The sequence below is a fragment of the Anopheles maculipalpis genome, chromosome 2RL (genome assembly GCF_943734695.1).
Source record: "Anopheles maculipalpis chromosome 2RL, idAnoMacuDA_375_x, whole genome shotgun sequence".
Taxonomy (NCBI): domain Eukaryota; kingdom Metazoa; phylum Arthropoda; class Insecta; order Diptera; family Culicidae; genus Anopheles; species Anopheles maculipalpis.
Genome location: NC_064871.1, coordinates 36074562 through 36097533, shown reverse-complemented (window position 1 = coordinate 36097533; position 22972 = coordinate 36074562). Strand labels below are relative to the sequence as shown.

The 22972-nt window shown below is 41.2% G+C and overlaps 2 protein-coding genes across 2 annotated transcripts in view; one reads left to right on the top strand and one right to left on the bottom strand.

Moving 5' to 3' along the window:
- LOC126557565 (acetylcholine receptor subunit alpha-like 2) overlaps nt 1-22972 on the bottom strand; it is a 42476-nt gene that overhangs the window by 11726 nt on the left and 7778 nt on the right. Inside the window, exon 4 of the mRNA XM_050213375.1 lies at nt 11902-12082. Within this exon, the coding sequence (XP_050069332.1) occupies nt 11902-12082 (181 nt within the window). The remainder of the gene's footprint in view (nt 1-11901; nt 12083-22972) is intronic.
- On the top strand, nt 1703-3842 carry LOC126557403 (carboxylesterase 5A). The gene is made up of 3 exons (XM_050213172.1): nt 1703-2828; nt 2903-3530; nt 3594-3842. Exons 1-3 carry the CDS (start codon nt 1703-1705, stop codon nt 3742-3744), a joined length of 1905 nt encoding a protein of 634 aa, XP_050069129.1. The 3' UTR covers nt 3745-3842.

Sequence of the window (22972 nt, the reverse complement as noted above, 5' to 3'; positions counted from 1 at the left end):
CGATACAGCGAACCGCTGGGAGGTTGTTCTGCTTTTAAAATAGAATATGGTTAAATTTGATTTACAAAAAAACACTCGTACGTTACTAATGCAAGAGGCATTAAGATTCCAAACCGATTTGAGCGTGCTGCTAGAGCATTTCTTGTTCCTTTAGAATTAGTGTTGTGTTCTTTAGACCAGAAATCTTTAAACATTGAGAAGTTGAAGAGAGTTGGTTTATTTAATTTTCTTTCCTCGGAAAACAGGATCAATATTGAAGAAACGTTTGCTGATGTGAAAATAGAAGAGACACTTTGGCCGGCATTGGCAATCCTTTTAATTTCGCTTTACATCTGATAGTTTCGATAGATAGATGGTGGCCTGTTTTATTTATGTCCCTTCTAATTCTGTATTTATTGTGTTATCTGATTACACCATAAATTGCTCCAGCACGAATGAGCTGCTTAACGAGTGCAATACTGGGCCGCTTATCTTCTCGTCTGGTTTTTGCAAAAATCTTCTCGAGCTCGGTTCTCCAGTGACCCGTTCCGAGATTGCCAGCGAGTAGCAAAATGTTCCACAATAAAACTGCCCAAATGTAGCGGAAGTTGTGCACTCTGACCACTACCGCTCAATATCGCCTGCTACCCTGCTTCCCCAAACTGAACATATGCGACAGAAAACGAAGGTTTCAACTGTAACAGTAAAAACAAAACAACCATGTCCGTAACGTATGGTGCAAACAATCTTGTCCGTGTATCATGATCAACCAGAGTCTGGAGAGACGCTCTCGCTGCATGTCGCAAGTCGTCGAAGTAGCATAGCGACGCTGTACTATTCTCGATACGATACGAGGCCGAGCCCTGTCTGGTTCAGGGAATTGGGTAATAAAAGTTGACCGAACAAGCGGCAAAGACTCGTAAAAAACTTGCACCAAGTTGGGCTGTGCGCGAGCGAAAGTCAATGCCAACGAACCTATCCGCTGAAGGCAATAGTGGCTGACGATTTGTACATAGTTGGCTCTTTTTTTGTAGGGAGCTGTGCAGAGAGGATGCGACAAAAGGAGACACGAAAAAGATTTAAATGGCAAGGTACATAAAACAAGACTACTTGAACGTTTATTCGAATAGTTGTGTGTCATTATTTATTACGCTCTGTTTACGTTTTGCATATTGGTAATCGCAATTCGAGCCATTTCGGGTAGCAGGAGTTTAGATCCGTGTGAATGATTTGTAAAATTTGAAGGACAAGTATGAGAATTACAGCGTTAAATGATTTTCAAGACAAAACCAGACAGTTTTTGGACATTTTTTACACGCAGGAACTGTTGATTGTTTTATCACAACATGGTTAAGGCGTACACTCGTAAGTGAAGACGATAATGCTGAACTGAGTCGGACTTGAAGATATTTGCAACAGCGGAGATTTAAGAGAGAAAGACGGCATAAGAGGGTTTAAAAAGTTCTTGTATAAGGGGTGGCTAATTCTCTGAAATGTACAAACTAAATAATGGATTACCGTTTATTAATCTGAAAACAAGCATACGAGCACACAAAATCATCCTGCAAAGCAAGACTTGAATTTGGTGTACGATTCCCGAAAGATCAGGGAACTTTTTGATTTACCCTTTAGCAACTTCACTATCCAGAATCGCACACTGATAAACACTCCAGCTACGATCGCTAGTTGCATTTTAGGCCGGGCCACGTACTCAAGCACCAGCATGGCACGGAAGAAAGTTCTAACGACATTAGGCGCTGGATTTTGTGTTTCACTTCTCTTTGGAGTGTTGGTAATACCTTGTGAAGGTATCGTTGGTGGTATTCGATCGGCCACACCTCCCCTCGACGATCCGGTGGTGTTTGTGAGAGCTGGAGGTCGTGCAGCCCGTATCGAGGGCTTACGTAATCGCGAGACAGGGCTCTACTCGTTCCTCGGCATTTACTATGCGGAATCTCCTACCGGACAGAATCGTTTCGCACGGGCACAGTATCGTCATCTCAGCGGTGACATCAATGCGACACGATATGGACCACCCTGTCCCCAACCGAGAGCAGACAACCCGTACCGTGTGATCGGCAACGAGGATTGTCTCCTGCTCAACATTTTCACCCCACAGATGCCGGACGAAACGACGGGATTACCGGTGGTGGTGTGGATACATGGTGGGGGCTATCGGTACGGGTCTGCTTCCCAGTACGGTGCTGAACCGCTAACTGCAAATGGAGTGATCTTTGTCCCGATCCAATATCGGCTCGGATCGTTCGGTATGGTCGGAGATGGAAGTCGTGATTTGTCTGGTAACTTGGCACTTCTCGATATGGCGACGGCTGTCCGATGGGTGAAGGATTACATCGGATGGTTTGGAGGAGATCCAGCTCAGATTAAGCTGATCGGTCACGGATCGGGAGCATCGGCTGCGATGGTGCTTGCATCGGCCACTATGGCACGGAGCTCTATCACCGGTGTGGTGGCAATGTCCGGGTCGTCTGTACAACCAAATGCATACGAAAAGGAGCCTCAGGTAGCGTACCAAGAAGCTACCATGCGCCATCGTTGCGCGGCCGGAAATGAAACCGAGGTGGTAAAGTGTCTGCGCACAAAGACAACCGAGGAGATTGTACTGATGGATTCGGAACTGCAGACTGAGCGATTCAGTGGAGAAAAGCTAGTCAATGGTGTTACGCCCCAGGCAGGTCTCAATCCGGTCATCGAAGAGAAAGATGATGGACGGGGACTGTTGGGATTGTTGACGGACAAACCGGAGGCATCGCTTCTAGCCGGAGACTTTCCCAAAATTCCTCTACTGATTGGGGTGACGAAAGATGAAACAGCAAACGCGATCGACGGTAAGGTTTTAACATTGAACAGTGTTCCCAAAACTTGCAGTAACTTCATTACGGGGGGTTTTTTTTTTCTTTAGTGAAAGAGATTCAATTGGCATTTAAAGGACCAACCAATTTCCTCAAAAAAACAAGCTCATTGGTCGGGCTGGAAGGGTTCTTGAATGTGGAGAAACAGGTACAAGCCTTAGATACCGTCGGTGGCGTACTGAACCTGGATAAATATCTCGAAATTCCGAGCAACTGGGATGTGACGCAGGTGTTGGGCAAACTCGTAGAAGCAACGACCGATGCTGTCTTCAATCTACCAGCCGTTGTGTCCGCTCAGGCCTGGAGCAAAAGCTCCAAAGCGTTTATGTACAGTTTCGAACATCGGTCGGATAGCACGAGAGGGCGTGACTTCCTGTCCGGTTTGCCGATCGTGGCCAAGGCAGGCACAAACGGAGCCGACAACCGGTTGGTAGCACACGGTGATGAATTGGGCCTGCTATTCGATACGCACGACGTGTACGGAAATCCCATCCTATCGTCGTCCGTCAAGTCAGCGAAAGACATTAACGCACGGAAGTCATTTGCTTCGTTTATTGCCAAGTTTGCGTACCTCAACATGACCAGCATGCATCAGGACAATGTGTTCAAGAGCTTTTCCAGCAAGGGAACACCGTTCGTAAAGATTGGCGAAAAGATTTCGGTGGATAATGACTTCAGGTGAGGGAAGGAATTGTGGTAGTTTGGCATTGGCGATACTAAATGGCCCCTACATGATTACAGATTCTGTCAACTGTCCATCTGGGGGGCACAGCTGGAAGCGCTGAAATCACTTTCCTGTTCGTTCCTGGGCGAAGGGCTTGGCTCCGTCAGCAAAGTGGTCGGCAATGTAGTGCCCATTAACAAAGTGTCCGGATTACTGTTCGGCGGATAGTCGTTTCGAAGGGCACGGTGCCACGCAAAACACAAGATAGTGACCGTTTTTTTATGATGTACATCTACTAAGACGCCTGAATGAATGGAATAAGGTTCCCCGATACCCTGCCCTGCCTTTATGCTTCTCTAACGCCACATGGTTCCCCACCGCTTCCGATGGTAAACGGGCTGGCATAATAAAGTGTACTTGTGTGGTACATAAAACTGCAGTTTTGGCGCGAATGTTGTAATAAAATTTCACAATAATTTATTAACGCTGATAAATGAAGCGATTGTGGCAAAGCTCGCCTCAAAAAGGATGTGCCGAGGTTACACTGGCTGGTCGGTGTCGGAGACGGAAGTTTACTGTTGTTTTATGTCGATCCTAACCCGTTTCACCTTCGCCGTACGGGGGGTCTTTTTTTTTTGGTCTGCTCACTTCCTGCACGGGAAAATGAAAGTTTTCCTTTAGTTTTATGCTACGACCGGTACGGTAAAGTACGTTTCATTTGATTAACAGTGTAGTAATACGGACCGACGCAGCTCAGACCCACCCGGCGGAACATTTGGATAGTGTCGGAGGATGCTTTCGAACATGAAAACATTCAAGGCATTCAAAACGCTTTATGAGGAGAACAGTTTACTTTGCCCGGATGGGCGAGTCCGTGGAGCATCTGGTGGAATAAAAAAAGCATAATTCTCCCCAATTTTCTACCCTCGGTTGGGTATATGCATCACTTTTATTGCATTAATATTAGAACAGTTTGGCAAGAGGGTGAAATTCAATTTAAGAGTGTATATCAGGCCGATATCGTTCGTCCGTTGGTCCGAGGTTGCTGTTGTTGTGTAGTTCAATAAAAGTTCAATATTCCTAATGTGATACCATTTGCATATTGCATGCTACCTCGCTTGCGCGATACGAACATCTTGTACTGTCGGCATTTCAACTGAATGGGCCTTTGGAGACTTTGGGAAACTTTCAAAGCTTGATGCACAAATGCACAAATTCCTGCTGGGTAGTCAAGAGACAAAGAATTGTCGGGTTTTCTTTCTTATTCTGTGAGACACCAATATTGTAACATTGCTCGGAAAACGGACGTCTTCTTCGGTCGGTCTTTATGGCAACCAGCGTACTCTTGGGAGCGATATGGGGCGCTCCTACAGTGAATTGAATTACACGGGCAGATGCAATTTAATGATAACACGAAAGCATAAATAATGCTGCCGCCACTACTCGACAGGCAACAAAGCATAAAGAATGCTGTCTGTGAGGAGCTGAAGCGAAAGAATTCTCGTAGATTTTTTTTTCCACACTGCCAAGCCGGAAACGGTCCTTTGGTGAAGCGAAACCAAAGACGCACTGGAAGTATTTGGTGTTTTTGGTGTGGCACACTTACTTCTGGATGTTGTTTCAAGAGCGACAGGACTACACTAAGCAAAGTTGTGTGTGTAAGTTTAAAAACTGAATGAACTTCGGAAAATTGGCGGAGTAATGTTCTATTCGCTTACTCCACATACATTAAGAAGAAAGCTGTAAGCTGGCATGAAACACTCTTCGAAGATAATGTTTTGCGATTTTGCTTGAAGTATGGTACGTTTTTGTACACCATATTTTTGGCAAAGAGCAGTAAATTTAACCTTTCCATACTTCCAGAATGATGCTGAGTTGTGATGGATTTTCCTACTAATTCTAGAAGGCAAAAGAGACACCGAGAAACTAATCAAATGAGATAAGCTGAAAGAGGACACAGGAAAATGAAGCATACGACCAAAACATGCCGACCGGCAAGATGTGACACGATAAGGCACTGGGGCATTATGGAGCCTTTAAGTACGGCCAAAGTTCAACCGAATGTTCAGCTGGTCGAAAAAGCGGATCATCAGATAGGCGCGATAAATGGTCGCGACTACTTAACTCACTGTGAGGGCAGAGATCATGTGTAGGACATACTTTGCACCACAACGATAGGGCTGTTGTGGGATAAACGTGAGATTTCTGGGGAAATCCCTGTAACTATCATCTGCCCCGTGCAGGTCTGTAAACAGCCAGTTTCGGTAGCAAATTACAACACCATAATCAACTTTTTACTTATCGTACTGAAAAAGTTTGAAACACAGAAAAAAAAGAAACACTAGATCCGCTTTTTAAGCACCAAAACAAACATTGGGGCGGTAGCTAATGTGCCGCAAAGCAACTTATTAAATTATGACGATGAAGCTTTTTCGATAAGCGAAACGCTCGTCCATGCGTCGTGTCCCGGGGCTTTCGCTTCGGGTCGTGGCAGCGGCCGGATGTAAGATAGCGTAAATACAAACAAACAATACACGCAACAACAAAAAAGGAAGAAAAACAACACAAAAACTCTGCTGAGAAGTTATTCGGCTGTTCCGGTTCGGTGCTAATTTGAAGCATTGATCCTCACCGCACGGTGCGCAACTTTGCGATAGGCATTGTGGAATGGCGAAAGCAGACATATTTACCGGACCGTAGCAGCGTGGTAGTTATTTCCTAGGGGGTATTTTGATAATGGCGCCATCATGGTACGATGAGATTTGATAAACAAATAATTAACCCACGAACCAAAGAATTATAGATAACTGGTTGGTGGACTGTATTTATAAAACTGAATATAATTTCATATCTATATTTATGTATAGATCTCTTGCAATTTATTTCGTTTAATCGGTAAGATATTTTCTTCTTCTTGGCTTAACGACCATCTAACGTCACGCCGGCCATCAAAGGGCTTACTGGAATTGCCGATACCGCGTAGTTTGATAGTGAGCCATCACTACGGGGTTACGGTCCAGAAAGGATTTGAAACTCGGTGAAGAGAAGAAGTATATTTGAATTTCAATAAGAGATAATCGAATAAAAGAGCCTGTTAATGTAGCAGTCTGTATTTGTATTTTAGTAGATGTATGTAGCTAGATCCATCTATTGAATCTTATTTGGTATCAGCAATTTGAACTCAGAAATTTTATATCTGCTTTCAATATTCGCTGAGGTGAAATTGTTGTTATTATTTCTACAACTCAAAGAACGGTGCGAATAGTTCCAACCAAATACAGCAACAGCAACATCATCCAAAGCACTGAATAGCTGAAGCAACGAAAGGTTTACCCGATTTTAAAGTTGCGTTGGAAACTCCTTCCATACCGTGGAAAAAAGGTTTGGAAAAACATCAGTTGCAAGAGACAAAGATCATGCTTGTTCCTGCTCATAAACAAACAGATAACACATGCAGTTCACTTATACACAACCCGCAAAGAATACCATCTCCGAAGTGCTGAATTGTTATTTGTTATTTCTGTAATATTTGTAACACACAAACACACGAAATAAACGTTTGGTTTTTTAATAGCTGTTCATTAAATCGTTGGATGTCATGAGAATGGTACCGAACAACCCAGTCCATAAATGACTTTGTGACCAGTAAAATGAACAGAAGAGGCGTGGAGAAAGGATACAAAATGTTGGGAAAGATAACGTCGATGTGTCCACTAATTATGTCAAGCTTCTGCAGCAGTTCAAGATGGTAAAGGAGTTGTAGGTCCCGACAGTAAATAAAAAAATAAGTGAGCTTTTTACTAACTTTTACGAACTTGTGGAATGTTTTGATGATGTCTTCAAATGCTTGATAAATCGCTTAAAGAATAAAAAACATTAAATTTAGACTAGCAGTATTTTTTTTTCAATTACAAAAAAAAAAAAGACTAGCGCGGCAAAATAGCCGTCCTTTTTCCTTCGAATCCATTCAAATTACTGCCCTCCAGGTTGTCAGTGAGCAAAACGACGACGAGAAACTGAAACGTGGATTGATTTACATTTCACCAGGAATTATGTTTTATATCCCCTGCCTTGAAGCGCAATTGATTCAAATCTGCACGGTAAATAATAAAAAAGGTTTCCCATCCATTAGGGAGGGGGGGCAGAAAAACTGATGCTACCGTCGGTTATATGCTAATGGCGCGGTGTGGTGTGCCATTTATACGCGAAAACCCATCAACCAACCGAGTCGAAACCGATCAGGATGGTGGAAAAGGTGCGCTTGGGTGAGCTTTATGCGCGGACCGTTTGCATGAGTTTAGTGGAGAGAACACACTTGCGTTGCCGGTTTTTTTTGTTGTTGCTCTCCCGTTCACTGCATTCGATGATATACATTTTCACTCCGTTCTGCTGCCATTTTATTGCTATTCCCTTCGCGGGATAAGTGATACAAGCGCGGAAAAAGAAGTAAAAAAAAAAATACATAAAACAAGTATCCTCAAGATGCTTAAAGAAAAAGGGCAAAAAGTCTGAATTAAGCTTGGCAAGAAAGTGGTAAAAGGAACGAAAAACGAAACAAACAACACGAAGGCGTCAACCGGCTGGAGGACCTTCCCCATTTCCCTTGCCGGGCTGGAAGAGGGAGAAGTTTTTCCACCAATAGACATCAAGCCGGGAAAGCATTTTGCAAACGTCGCATGGCTTCACGATGGCAATGGTTTTTTATCGTCTAGCATCGTTTTACGATTCGGCTTTTTTTATAAGGTTCCAACATTGGTGTTGGGGTACAGAACGGTTACACTGGACGCCACCGAGAGAGCATTGATGGGAGGGAGGAATGGTATAAAAAGTGGAAGAAGTATAAAAATCATATTTTCATCAATTTGTCTCCTTCGCCACCGTGTAACCATCGTGATGACTAACGTCTTTGCTTGTCTTTTGTTGCCTGTAGCTGTCCCTTGCTTTTTGAGCAAACAGCACGGAAGCAAACAAAAAAAAAAAAAGGTGCTCAACTGTATTTTTTAGGCTCTATTTTTAGTCGGAATGCAATGGCTTTTTGTTGAGGTGACTGGTCAATTTTGAAGTTCACACTTGAAAGGGTATTTCTTTCAATTTTGTCTCAAATGTTCCACTCGTAATTGGCCGGCTGATGGGTACAAAGGTAATGAAACTGGTGTTATAAGTTGTTGCAGTAGATGATAGATCTTTGAAGTTGTTGAAGTTTTTGTTTGGAAAATACAGTGGTAAAATACAGCGGAAAATGCAATATATTTGTACCGTGAAAGGTTTTAAAGCGTAGGGTTTTTTTCTACTTATAGAGGCTTTGAGTTTTAAAACGTTGTTCTTGCCATGATAGTTTTCTTTTACTTGCTGATCAACTACGGTTTTTTTTACAAAAATTTTAAGTGATTATTAATCAAATTTTAACCTTGAATTCTGCTAACCAAATTAGAGTCTATCATTTTGTGCGTGGTGTTTAAACTCTGCTGAGTACCAGTGGCGAAGTGTGCGGGAGGGGGGGGGGGGGGAGGAGGAGGTCTCTTTTCCTTTTGAGAAGGCAACTAACAAGGGCCTGACACGCTACACGCCTTACGCTCCTTAACCCTGCCATGGGGCCTCATTACGAGGCCCTTGTTACGAAGCTACTACTGCAACGCTGCTAACGCGGGGACCCTTCTACAAGACTCCTTATACCAAGCAGTGTCCGGGGCCCTAGGCGACCGCCAAGTCAGCACTCTGTTAACTACAGCTGAGTGCTAAGATTTTTTCAATGCATTTTCTTGTCAAATGTTCTAAATAAATATTTATGGTTGTGTTCGTTCCATTTCCATGTCGTGTTATCTCCTTAATTTTTAATTCCTTTCCTTAATGTATTTTAATAATTTCTTTCATTTGTTACCAATTTTTCTTAAAGTCATTCAAAATATGAATTATCGACCAGTTGCCACTAGAATTATTTTATTTTCAAATTAAGCTTTATCAATAATACTACCAGTTGTCAAACAAAGTCGAAGCTCAATCGATCGAAACGCCCCGGAAAGCTCCCAGTGCTGGCGTTTCGTTTGCTGTTTCGGACGACATATTTTGACAACAGCAATCCATATGAATATGCTTTGAAGGAAAACAAACTTGACAGTCACAATTCACATTCAACTAGCAGAACCGGCGCACGGACTGCTTCACCGCTTCCTATGTACACACAACAAATTATGCTTGTTTGTGTAGCACAGTTGAGCACGCGAATCAAATCAACGCGCACCAGTTCTTGCACAATGCCCTCATTTGTCACCCGTTTGTGTGTACGTCAAAAGCCTTTTAACCTTTCGCGATAGGAGCGGGAGGAATGTAGCAAGCCCTGGGAAAAGCCAACGGTTTGGACGTGTTGTTTTGGTGCCAACAGCAAAATACACAGAAATGCCACAAGCGTAAAGTAGGCGTAAGGATGGCGCTTGGCACAGGAAGCCGCTAAGAGCGGGCACGGTTGGGAACTGAACGGTGGACGGTTCAGCGAAAAATTGAACGGTTACGGTGATGAAATGGGAAATGGCAAATATTTTCATTTCAACGCCACAAAAACCTCTACGCGAAGACTCGAACCGCCGCCCGTTACGTTACGCACATCACCCACGGACGATTCGGATGGATGTGTCGGTGAGGTGGGAACGTTAGCGATGCTGCCACCCTTATGCTTTTAACTTGGAAATCGTCCACTTTCAATGGTTTCCACCAGCCATCCAACCCTCACCCGAACTGTGGTTTATGGTGACGTTTTTTTTTTGTAGAACCACAAGGCCCTCTGCTATGTTGGTACAAATCGATTGCTCGTTCATCGCAATCATTTCACCAATCAATTCAGCCATTCACCGAGCTTCGGTAACTCGTTTTCGACGGGGCAAATTTGTCTTGCCACTGCCACCCATCCACCAAACGTGCCTCGGCGTGTATTGATGTTGTTGGTTCGGTCGGCTGATGTAGAAAATTAACTGCCAACAAGCAACTCGCAGTGGAGCAGCATCTTACCCGCGAATCTTCCCTTTTGCGGCAGGCGAACGAGAGATCAACTTTTCCGTTCCACCTCGCTACAGTGCGATGATTGTTTGACAAAATAAGAAGTTTATTTTTGCTTTTAGCGCCGTTATTAATTTTCCATCGTACGCTACGGCTGTGTTCCGGTCTCTGGTCTCCTCGTCGCTTCGGTGGCCAACGGGAAGGAGAATAGTTCCACGGGAAGGCAAAGAAGAGAACATCAAATGGACACGGCCGAGCGGTAACGATCGGTGGTCGATGGCAATGTGTGTACGGGGCGAGATGGAAATCGACCAAACCGGTACAACCTTTCGCTGGTCTCTCGTTGGCCCGGAGGGCAAATTATGTACCGGCGAAGGGCTTAAAGAAAATCCTCAAACCATTGCCTTCTGCTTCCCGGTACAAGAAGGACAAGCGAAAGACGAATAATATTAAGCAGGTGGGGGAAAAAGGGCCCGCTCCAGTGGGCAATGGAAAAGTGCCGGTTCCAGAAAAAAAATGGTGGTGCTAACTTTCATCCATCCATCAAGGTCCCCAGAAGCAGAAGAGGAAGTGTAAGAGGAAGCAAAAAGAACGACGAATTTTCCCCTGACAAAACTCATTGGCTCGTTGACAGCGACCTAGTTCATCATCGTCTGTTGTGTTTTTTTGTTGTTTATGTTTTCTTGGTATCACTTTTATCGCTTTCATAATTTCCGATAAGAAGTGTGCTGCTTGGGAGAGGAAAGGATGGGAATGGCGTTGGGAGGGTTGGCAGGGGTTCTATCAAGAGGCAAAGTTTATGGATTAGGACAGCTGCTGCTGCTTGTGTAAAAATTGGGCAGGCAGGCGTACCTTCACCAGCAAACGGAGCAAACTTTGTTTCACACTCTTTTAAATTTGTGTGTCGCGCTTTGTTCAGTGTAACAAAAGCATCCGATATTGGTGTTTTGCTACTATTGTTTATGCAACAGATAGGCCGTATTTAGGAAATGGATGCTTTCAGTAAAGCTCACAATGGATTTGCTTTTTCCGTTCCGCGTTGCAATATCGCTGTGGCCTTTAGTTAAATTGTAATCATCGTAACGAACTATGGCGTAAAATAAAAGCAAGCACATCTCTTAATAACTTGAGTGCAACCGTGACAGGAGAAAAACTATTGCTCAATTGACGAGTCGAATTTCATCGAGTACAGAAAAAAATTATAGGCTGGGACAGGCAGTGGCAGTATGCCTCAGGGGATTAGAAAAATAATTATTGAAAGATGACACTATTCATTGCAATCAAATGAAGATCGTCTGTAACTGCGTATCGGGAACTTAGTAATTTTAATAATCGCTTGTGGTTAAATTTGTTTTTAACAAGAACAATTAAATTTGTTGTATTTATTTCATATCTTACCTGGTTGCCATCGTACGTCCATGATCCAAATTTCATAAAGCAAGTCTGCTGATCGAACGGGAAGTAGCGTACATCGATTTCGCATGATGATTTGAAAATAGCTGGCGGTGTCCAGATGACTTTTCCGGTATAGTGAAGGATAGCTTTCGTTAGCGTTGTTACCACGTACTCTCCATCAGCACTGTGACGAAAATTAGAAATAAAAAGACAAAAAATGTGTGAATGAGAGGGAAATTCTAATAAAAATGTGGATTCATGTTGCCGCAGCACGTACACAAACAGAGTGTCCTGAAAGAAGCATAGAAAGGGCAGTAGCGGAAACGGTTTTGTTCAGAAAGTAATTGACAGATCGACGTTTTTGTGTTATAAATACTACTACAAAGTCCAGTTTTACTCGTATGGACGAGCAAGAAATCCAGAAATGATCCATAAAAATGCGAAAATCTATACACAACTTTATAAGATCACTTTCAGTTGAATCAATGAAGAGCATCAAAAATGTAGTTTATGAATATTTTTATTCAACTTTCATACTTCACATTATTTGATGTGGCCACCGCTGCCTTTTATCACTCTCTTCAGGCGCGATCGGTATCGGGAGCATACCTCCTGATCCATACTTTTGTAATGGAAGCTTTCAGCGCTTCGACACTGAGATTTAAGACAGGTTTTTGCCTGAACATTCGCCCATACGAAGTAATCGAGGTAGTTCAAATTTGGCCTGCTACGGGGCCAAACATCTTTTGACTAGAAAGCCACGTTATTCTTCTACCAATTTTTTAATGGTTTTTTGAGGTGTGACACGGCGCTTTGTCGTATTGAAAAATGACCAGCTGGTGCTCATCGAAGTTGTTTTTGATCCAAGGAAAGGCCTTCTCCTTCAATATGCCCAAATGGATAGCTCAATCCATTAGAGGAAACTGCTCCGAAAACCATGACTCCGACTAGATGTTTAGTTGTGAACTTAAACTTGACCTACTCTGGAACTCGTCGTCATTGTGTTTCAAGCTTCTGTGACGAAATAAACCTATTGGTACGTGAATTTTACACAGCATTGATAGTGAAAATTTTCTCATCAGAGAACACGACGATCGGATGCTTCTACTTGAGCATGTTCAACATAATCTCCGATCGTTCTAGCTGTAAAGCTTTGATTCTGTCCATTATTAAGTGGTGTTTTACTCGTGCCCTGGACTTAGAATTTATGTCAAACTTGACCAATCATTGCACTGAAGTTTTGGAGATATATTGGCCTCTTTTGTCAACTGTCGATTGGATCGCAATGGGTTTTGTTACAGTTTTTCTTTCACAGATTTAACCACCCTTGAATTTCGATCATCGAGGAGGATACGTTTCATGCGGTATTCAGTAGCCACATAGCACCCCAGAGCCTCCGTTATTTTTTGCTGATTTTTCCGCGCTGATCAAACTGAACACGACTTTCTTCGCGATCGTCTTTGATTGCTTATGAGTTCAAGGACATTTTTTTACATTTCTTGACAGTTAAAACTCTTGTGGTTTTGGCAATATGAACCATAACTGACAGAAGTGAAAATGTCGCCTTTATACCCTAAAAAATAACTTTAAACACTTTCGTAGTATTTTTATGGGCCATACCGTATAGATGCGCTATTTCTTGTATTTCGTTCACACCGGGTGTAGATACCGGTCTGAAATTGAAAATTTGGACCTGCAAATCGCCGTGCTTATCATGTACAGTTCTTAAGTGAAAATTGAGTGCAATTCGAGAGCTATTGTATACTCTGATCAACGAAATCCAACGTTTTGCTATGCTCATATACATTATAATGAGTGGTGAATAAAAAAGTCGACAAAACTTAATGTGCCAACGGTATGCAGACATTTTTAATTTATGAAGTTTTCTAGTAATAGAGAGATCATTTAAAAAATTGCTTGAAACATCGTGAATTTCTGATTGTATGAGGAAATTGAAAAAGTTTACCACGAAGTGTCCTCTTCCGCGACATATCTACTCGAACCAAATATTCATATTGCCGTGATGAAGTAAACTCAAGCTAAGGGGGATCAATTAATGTAATTGTGGCAAATAAAACCATCAAAAATAAAATTTGTACCGAATTTCGATTGCGTTTCCATTACGGCATTCGCTTGTCGCTGTACTCGTTGATGCTGCTGCTGGTGGGATAATGTAATTGCCATTGGTTGAGTGTGTGCACTCCACGAGAAATGAGCACGAACGAATTCGATTTTTGGCATCTATTTTCGACCTCTCATGAGCTAATAGGGATCCAAGTCAACATTCGTTTGATAATTTCTCATACTCATAGAGCGATCCGTTCGAATGTTGAATTTAAGCTGTGTAAATATGCGAGAACTGTGTAAACTGTACCCTCTATGAAGCCACTTATGCTGTAATTGGTTATTGGTATGGCAGAGATGTTTAATTCTTGGAAAATTTACAGTATTTATGACGGGGAAACGTGTGCTTCTAGACGTATGGAGATAGCTTACTGAGCTTTGTTGAAGATAGCAGCAAAAGTAGTTTGGTGCGCGAGGCAATATCCAACCTCATGGACAATCGTTGTTCATTATCGAATGTCCTGGACATAGACAGGTTTTCGGTGGATTTATTAGCGATGCAAACCATAATTCACTAATTCAAAGTTTATACTAGAATGGTTTGGATGTATGAACCAGACACATAGACACAAGTGGTCGAAAAGATAAGTCTTCCTCGTCATCAGTCATCAGGTTTGAAGCTGGAAGGTTTGGAGTAAGTTTGCCATCTAGAATCTCCTAGAGGAATAGAAAAAATGAAAATTTGGAAGCTATCGATAAATTCAATTAGGTTTCTCGATCTGGACAACGTGTTGGACACTCTTCGTTCATTTTTTGGCATAGGCAGTATGAGAAATTATCAAACGAATGTTGACTTGGATCCCTATTAGCTCATGAGAGGTCGAAAATAGATGCCAAAAATCGAATTCGTTCGTGCTCATTTCAATAACATCGTTACCGTTTTGTATCGGTTCGAATTAGTTTATTGAACGACTAAACGGACGAATGCGTGTCATGCCATCCGCTCACTCATACGGTGTGGAGGTGTTAAATGAAACGATTTGTTTACTTATTTTTGCACTGTGATTAATGGCAAACTTTAAATGGCAGACCACGAAGGAAGCGAAGGGACGCGTGTCACTGCAGCATTGCTTGCATATTTATTACAGTTGATTAGCATTCTATACATAAATTAATTCGGTGACAAAATATATCAATTTCCACCGAGCATGTGACAAATGAAAGTGACGCGAGCTTTAATGTTCAAGCACGGGTTTGTGTACGAGAATGCAAATCTGTTTGCTTTCCAATCGGCAATAAATCGATACGCACATCAGAGGAAAGAAAAAAGTTCCATGCCGGTACCTGGTAAGTGGAATGCAAAATAAATCACGATCTTTGTGCACACACTTTATCGCTTTGAAGGATTGAATTATGTAACGCCAGCAGAGCGTGCGGCCTGTCCGTGGGGTGGGCGACCGAGCGACAAAAAAGGAAGGAAAAAGCTTACAGGAAAATCAGTCGCCCGGAACATACGTTAGTGAGTCATAGTTCAATGCGTTTACAGGCACTCATGTGTTGTGTTTGCATTTGCGAGCAAAACGATGTTTGCTTTTGGCTCGATGCGTTTGATCCTTGTGTGCCCGGTGGGCAGAGCCCACAGGAGTCTGTGGGCCTCTTCCCGTATTCATTCCATTTGTAAATGAAGATCATGAAAAGTTTCAACGCAGCTGTTCATGCGTGCTAGAGAGGATGGGAGGGATGTATGTGTGTTGCGATGTTGGAAGCAGCAGGATGGGAATGGTTTCGGTATTGTATTGAACATAATCGATAGTGATAAATTATATGTTTGCTTCCGAGTGGCCTGGATTTAGGAACGGTTCGCCAATGTCGATGTGCTGAATGCACAGAAACTTGCCAAAAAACAAGGAAACTGTACATGTTTTTTGTTATAATTTATCTGATATTCGGTCGCTCTATACTGTGAGAAGTGAACTGCAATGTTATTTACTAGAAATAAAACAGAACACAGAAGCAAAGCACGAATCGTGATTTGTTTAAAATGGCTATTCAGAAAATACAAAATATTAATATTAAACTATTAACTGCTTAATATATGGCGATCAAATGCTCACAACGGTTCCTCGTTTCTTTGTTTGGAAAACTCCTTTCAAACTATAGTTTTTCATTTACCATTCACCACAAGTTTGTTTTATACATTGAAAATTTATCTATTGATCCAAGTGAAATAATTGAATAAGTTTTCCAATGGAAGCTTTTGTTTTGACAGAATCGGTTTGGTTTCGGGGACGCACATCAGTGAAAGCAATATTAGCATTCTTATCTGTTGACAATGCGACAACACGAATTCCGAGAATGAGAGAAAGAAGCCTTGCATTTATGCCCTATGGAAAAGCGAGCACATTGCATCAAAAGAGACACACACAAAACCAGCTAAAAGGCATTTTATTGCTGAACTTTGGACAGACAGCTATGGTCGAAAGTTTTTAGATTTAAAATAACCACCTTTAGCAATGTGTTTCGGCTTTTGGATGATATTTTTATAATATCTTTTAATTTTTGTGACTCAAATCATGGCTGCCGAATGTTTGTGAATGGTTTGGAAGATATTACAATACTGATTTATAACGTTAGAAAATATGATTCGCTTTGAATTAGGTTATTTTATATTTTTCATCCGACTTAGAACTGCGTTTTGTTATCATTGACTTTTCGTGCGTACAAAATTACCTTTTCATCACCATATTGTCCTCGACCACTGACTATAAAAATAAACCAACATGAACTAAAGAGAAATGTTGTAAATTAATCACCTAATTACCATTGCAATAATTGACACAACTGCCTATATTTGATGGGTTTTGTGTCATGTCCCATGAACCGTGTCAATGCGGCTTAAAATGCTTGCCCAGTGTAGGTGAAAACGAAATGTAAAACAAAACTCATCATTTAGCACCCATGATGAATACGTCGCTCACACACCCGCCTCCGACCACAGTAATATTCCCATTAGCATACATTAGCAAATAAATTAATTTTCCCTTCCACGACCCGAATCGGCTCACTGCACGCCGGGTCAATACAATACACCATCGGAAGGTGGTGAAGTTTGTCAAATAAATAGCGACTGATGCCACGCTAGGTGTCTAACATAATGTAAGTGACAGGCAGTATTTGTGGTTCGCTGTTCGGGCAAAAACTTTCGCCCCGGAAGGGAGGGACGGCCCGTTACTTGGGACTTTCTTTTCGAACCCTATAAAAGCTGGTGCGTTTGAAGTGAATTAAGTTACCATCGTTTAATTGACACTTTTCGTGCCAGAATACCACCGACCATTCCATCCTCTGTACCACCATCGAACGGCGGGGATTTTGGTGATGTAAAGCTCGAGCTGTGTAATGGTACTGGTTCGGTTTTGGTAAACTCCTACACGAAACTAATGCTTCGAGAGCATATCGCCAAAATAAATCAACCGTAAGCGTATGTGCTGCGCTAGAAGATGTGTGCGCGTGTGTATGGTAGTGTTCCACCGTCCAGAACAGAACCCACAATGCACGAAAGAAAACCAGTGTGCGCCTTGGGCGAAGGCACCGATGCGCACGGAGCTAGCTGAACAGTTTTCGAAACTAATTTAAACTTTTTCCCGCAATTAACTTAATGCTTGCAGTGCGAGTCACCAGCCCGTGGATACAGAGGGTAGGTGTTTATGTGAGAGTGTGTGTATGTGTGTATGGTTCTGGATTTGTTAGTTTGGTGGGGCGGACAGCGGACGACCACATTGCTCACGGTTCGATGATCCAAAGGGACCTCTCCCATTTGAGGGGAAACTGAATGCTTGGAGTTTGCAGCAGCAAACGACAGCAAATGGTAGACCAATATATGCAACCTAACAAGCCAACGACAAACCATCAAGCTGCCCCGGACAACAAGGTCCCTTGTGCTCCGCTTCTTCCGTCTCGGTTAGTTAAACTTGTTAAAGTTGTCGTGCTTAGCAACACGCTGGCTGGTAGTTTGTGATAGATTCCGGCTGCTATAAGGACTTGTTGGCGCTAATCAGTTGTGAACTTCTTGCAACCACGCCTCTTGTACGTATGCTTAGTGTTGTTGCTTTGTGTCACATAAATTACACGTTATGAGAATTAATTTACTGATAGATGTGCTAATAATGTCTATTTTATTCATTTGAAATTTGTTGTTTAATTATTACACTTCATAAATCCCTCCTTCTTGAAGTTTCCGGTCAGCGTCTTACTGATCCCTTATCGCCAGAGTCAAAGAACTGTTTAGTTTTTCCATCACCTGATAATTAGTAGCAGATTTTGTGGTCTCTACTCTTTCGAGATTTATTCTTGTTTTCATCTCTGGTGTATCCAGAAGGATTTGATTCAAGATCGTTAAGTAAAAATTTATAAATTGTGCATAAAAAAGTATGCTAAGAAAAGGTTCAATAATTGGTGGATTCCAGTTGCGTTCATGGTCTATTGGTTCAGAAGAATAAAATTTTACCTAAATTTTCCTGAAATAACGTGCATTCATATCAAATTTGCTGTTATTGCGGGAGAGAAATTTAACTGCAGTCAGATTGTATTGGTAAGAGGTGAATATGTTCTAAATGACCTAAATTCTTTTTAAAATAAAAAAGAACTGTATGACGATGACGATGAAGATGACGATCCTCTGAAGACAAATTGTCAAACAAACCTTCGCCGATCACAAATCCATTAAATCAGCATTATGACTTCGAGTTAAACTTTTGTCAAGCTTTTGTTTTCGTTGAGTAGCTGTTACGATCTCTGTGTGAAGGTGTATTTTATGCGTGATTAATTATGAAATTTGAGTACATATTTAATTAAAGTTACATCAGAACAACCAACAGTATGAAAAGTGTTGTTGTTCATCTCCCAAAAACACGTAATATTACAGCCTCATTGGATCCGTTGAGCCGTATGTTGTTATTCTCTATCCTCTTCTTGGATAGAATATAACGTTGAAACAATACTGGGATTGATTTCAACGTCAATGATAAATGCAACTTAAAAGATGTGTTCTTATCCAGCGCCTTCCAGACGGTTTCCTACGATGCAGCTTGCGTGGTCGTAAGTACTATCCCGCTAGTCGAGGAAAAAATATGTGTCCTTATCGTTGTTTTTATTATGCTGTGAATAATCGTAATTACAATGCTTTTGATAAACCTAACCCTTTATCACTTTATCAGGTAATTAAATTTAAGACTGATGACGGAAAAATTACAAAAACAGAAAAAACCTGTTGCCCGATGCGTTCAAGTTTATTAGTTCAAGTTCAAGCTCTCTGTGGACGATCGACGGACAGCTTTCGGATCTTCCGATACGTTCTCCTGATGTTTGTGATGCGGTCGAAACGGTCAAGTTCAACTTAGTATTTTTGAACAATATGAATGTCCTGCGTCACTGTCAGAGCAGTAATTTTATTTGCTGTCAACATACATCGAGTGGGCCTTGTAGTTCGTCGGTCAATAAACCAAATTATGAATTTTGAAATTATGAACTTGGTTTATTGTTTTACTCCTTAGTATAATGGTAACAAACTATTGCCATTATCAAACATATTTTTCTTAATTTTTCATATTTTTTTCTCACTTGTTTCTGTAAGGACTTTTGGATAAAAATGCTACAAATAATCTTTTACAACTGACTTGTAATGGCAAGAGAAAATATCTTGAAAAACGCCCTTTTAAAATCCATTGCTAAATTAACAACAGTAGAATCGAAAAAATTAATTCGAAAACTTTTCCATAGCTCCATAGCCATAGCCATGAGTTGATGGAAGGATATTTGTCAATTGTAACGCAGAGATTGCAGTTGAAACTTTAAGTAAGTTACACGCTTTCTGTGCTATCTAACGGATAGCCAATTTGGCAACTATAGTATCAATATCTTGGAGGCTTCTTGGTGGTTTAGAGGACAACGGTGCCGCTCTTTATAAGGCAGTACCGAGGTTCAAATCTCATCCGGACCTTTTCCTCTCAGAGAGGACTGACTACCCAACTTGGTGGTATCGGCAAGTCTTGTAAGTCATTTCGATGACCGGCGTAACCTACTAGAAGAACCTTAAGCCAAGAAAAAGTATTAATGTTTCCATTTTGAGAACTCTTCTGTCAATCTTTAGAGCATGATAAATAGGACTTATGACAGTACTACAAGGCTACAAAATGAAATGAATCATAAGCTCTCAATATTTATAAACGTTCATATCTACACCAATGTGAGATTGTAGAACTTTTGTAACTCTCTTGTAAAGTTACTTATCGTTCAAATCAACGCAGATCAAGTTTATGCATTCCTTTAGAAAGTAAGACAATAATGTGTAGATCCTAAAAGCCGCTATTTTCACAGCGACAGGTCAAACGGCAAAGTGTTAATTATAATTTACCGAGGGTAAAGGTATGATCTAGATAAGGCAGTACCACCACTTTTGCTCTCACTCTCGCCCGCACGGTAAGGAAATGCAAATAAATAAAACGGACCAAAGCAGCACAAAGGAACTTTTCACTGTCGCTTACGACGAAGTTGTGTATTTTAATTAACTTCCCTCGCGCCGAAAGCTCTCAGAGGCCGTGTGGACTCATATTAGCACATCATAACTTCGGTATGAAGACTGTACATTAGAATTTTTACGATCGCTGTCGCTCACCCGAACATTCACTAGCCTTATTTTGCGTGGCTTATCACAAACGGGCCAGGCTAATGTAGATGCAGGATGCTTTTGTTTGTCCGGTGTAAATTATTAATGTTTTTATTCAGAAATGTGCAAGGTATTAGGTTTCTCTGTTTTATTTTTGTTTGTTTCGTTTTTCATACTGCATTCATTTCATCCTGGAGCAATTCAATGATATGTTCTCTGGGGCAGGTTAAGATTTTCAATGAAATTGTGCTAATGAGAGCAACGTAGTCGGACTGAAGAAAACGATAATTATATGCAAACATGCAAACGTAGTAAAACTACTAAAGAGAGGGGATGCTTTTTTCCCCTTTGCATAGAAAAGCGAAAACTCTCACTTGGTTATTTTGCAATTGAATGTTATCCTAGCATACAGCAAATTTCAGATGAGAGCTGGAATAATGCAAAAAAAAAAAAAACACACGTAAACCTGCTGAAAAGTTCGTGCAGCAGTCGCATAAAAGTTGAAAGTAAAAAAAAAGAAAAACAGGAAAACACACACGCTTTCGCATACACAGATCAAACTGACAAGTTCATTGGGAAACTGGTGAGGGCGTTGTGCCTTGTTGACTTTCGGGCGCAGTTGATTTATTACGCAAAAAGTTGACTGTTTTATTTAGTTTTGACTTTGACTGTCAAATTTATTTCACTACGCGTTTCGTTTATGCAAGGCAACAGCCATCAAGCTGAGCGGATTGCTCGTGTATGTTTGTGTGCTTTTGAGTGTGCGGGAAGGCGTGTGCTTTCCATTAGCTTCCATCGAACGACAAACCGAAGGACAACGTTTGCTGTAAACATTTACTCCACATTAAACACTTCTCGCTTCTTGTTGCGATGGTTTGGTTTTGGGACCATAATTGAATTTAGGACCGCTCATTTACATAAGGTCTCGGGGTCGAATGCTTGCTACCGGGTCCAATCAGGATGATCAAAATGACGTAAAAACTTTGTGCTTAATAAGTACAAACTTTTATGCAAACGCATCAGCAATCAAATGATTACATATGTTCCACGAATCTAAATCAGAATTTTATCACAATTTACAGGAGCGTGCGCTGATTAAAGGTGACTTAAATTGGGTTAATTTGTTAACTAGATAAACTTTTCGGTACTTGAGGACGACGGATATTTGAGGACGACGTTTATTAGAAAAAAAATAGATAACAATTCAACAAAAAGGTGCATCATTTCGCAGCAATGTCCAGCAAAAACTGTGTCCTCTTAATCAGATAATGCAATCCATTACTTCTAATGGGTACCAGCCTGGAAACCCGACCGACATGGGCCTCATTAGGTAACATGTTTCAAATGGCCATCGTAAGTCAATTCTTTTTCATGAACCCACTGGACTGGACTTTGTCATGATTTGAACAAAATAATGCAAAGCAATTTGGCCAAACTGGCCCAATAGATGAGCATCATTAAATGTGACTACATGGGCGATTTAGGTGTGCCGCCCCCCTTAGCAAGGCTCGTTTCGTATCATTATTCGCTGCTTGATGAATGTTTACCACAGATGAACACTCAGGCATCATACAGGGGTAGCAGTTATTTGGAACGACAGCAGCGGCCACATTACAGCAGGCGCAACATGTTGGGTTCGGCATGACAGTGCGTTATTAGCATACGCCTACGTCATTTTGGTCGTTTTCTGAAGACTACGGGCAACACGTGAAGGCAGAAGGGAGGGGCGAGAAAAATGTAGAATAAAAAGAGCATTTTGTAATATTCATAGTAAGAAGATGGCACGATAATGCAACTTTTTTCGGTATGTCTTTGTTGTACGACAAATTAGTCACATTTAAATCCTGTCGAAAATATGTAGAACAACCAGCAATTCATAGCTTGGTGGCTGTGTTTTCTGTTAACGTTTGGCATAGAAATTTAAACATTCTAACAAACATTCATACGAGGTTCTGTTATAAGTTACTATTGGAATATCCTTGCAAAATAATGATGTAGAAATGTAAATGATTGTACATTATTTCCTAAATCATTCTCAAAGCCTTCAGTGTAATCGTTTCTTGAATACTTTATACTAGAAATACGAATTTGCTCATCAGATTGATAAACTGAGATTGAGATAAACTTGGTTGTGAGAAATACTGAAAGAAGGTGCGAAGTTACGTGATAGTAAATTTAATAATACATATTTATTTATTATTTATTTTAGTATGACGGCACTATGCCGTATTGTCAGAAAATGTTCATGTATTTTAATTATTTTAAGTATGATGGCTTGCGTCTTATTATCAACACAATTGGAACAATCACAATTATTAAGGAATAGAGAAGCAATCAAGAGTTACCAGA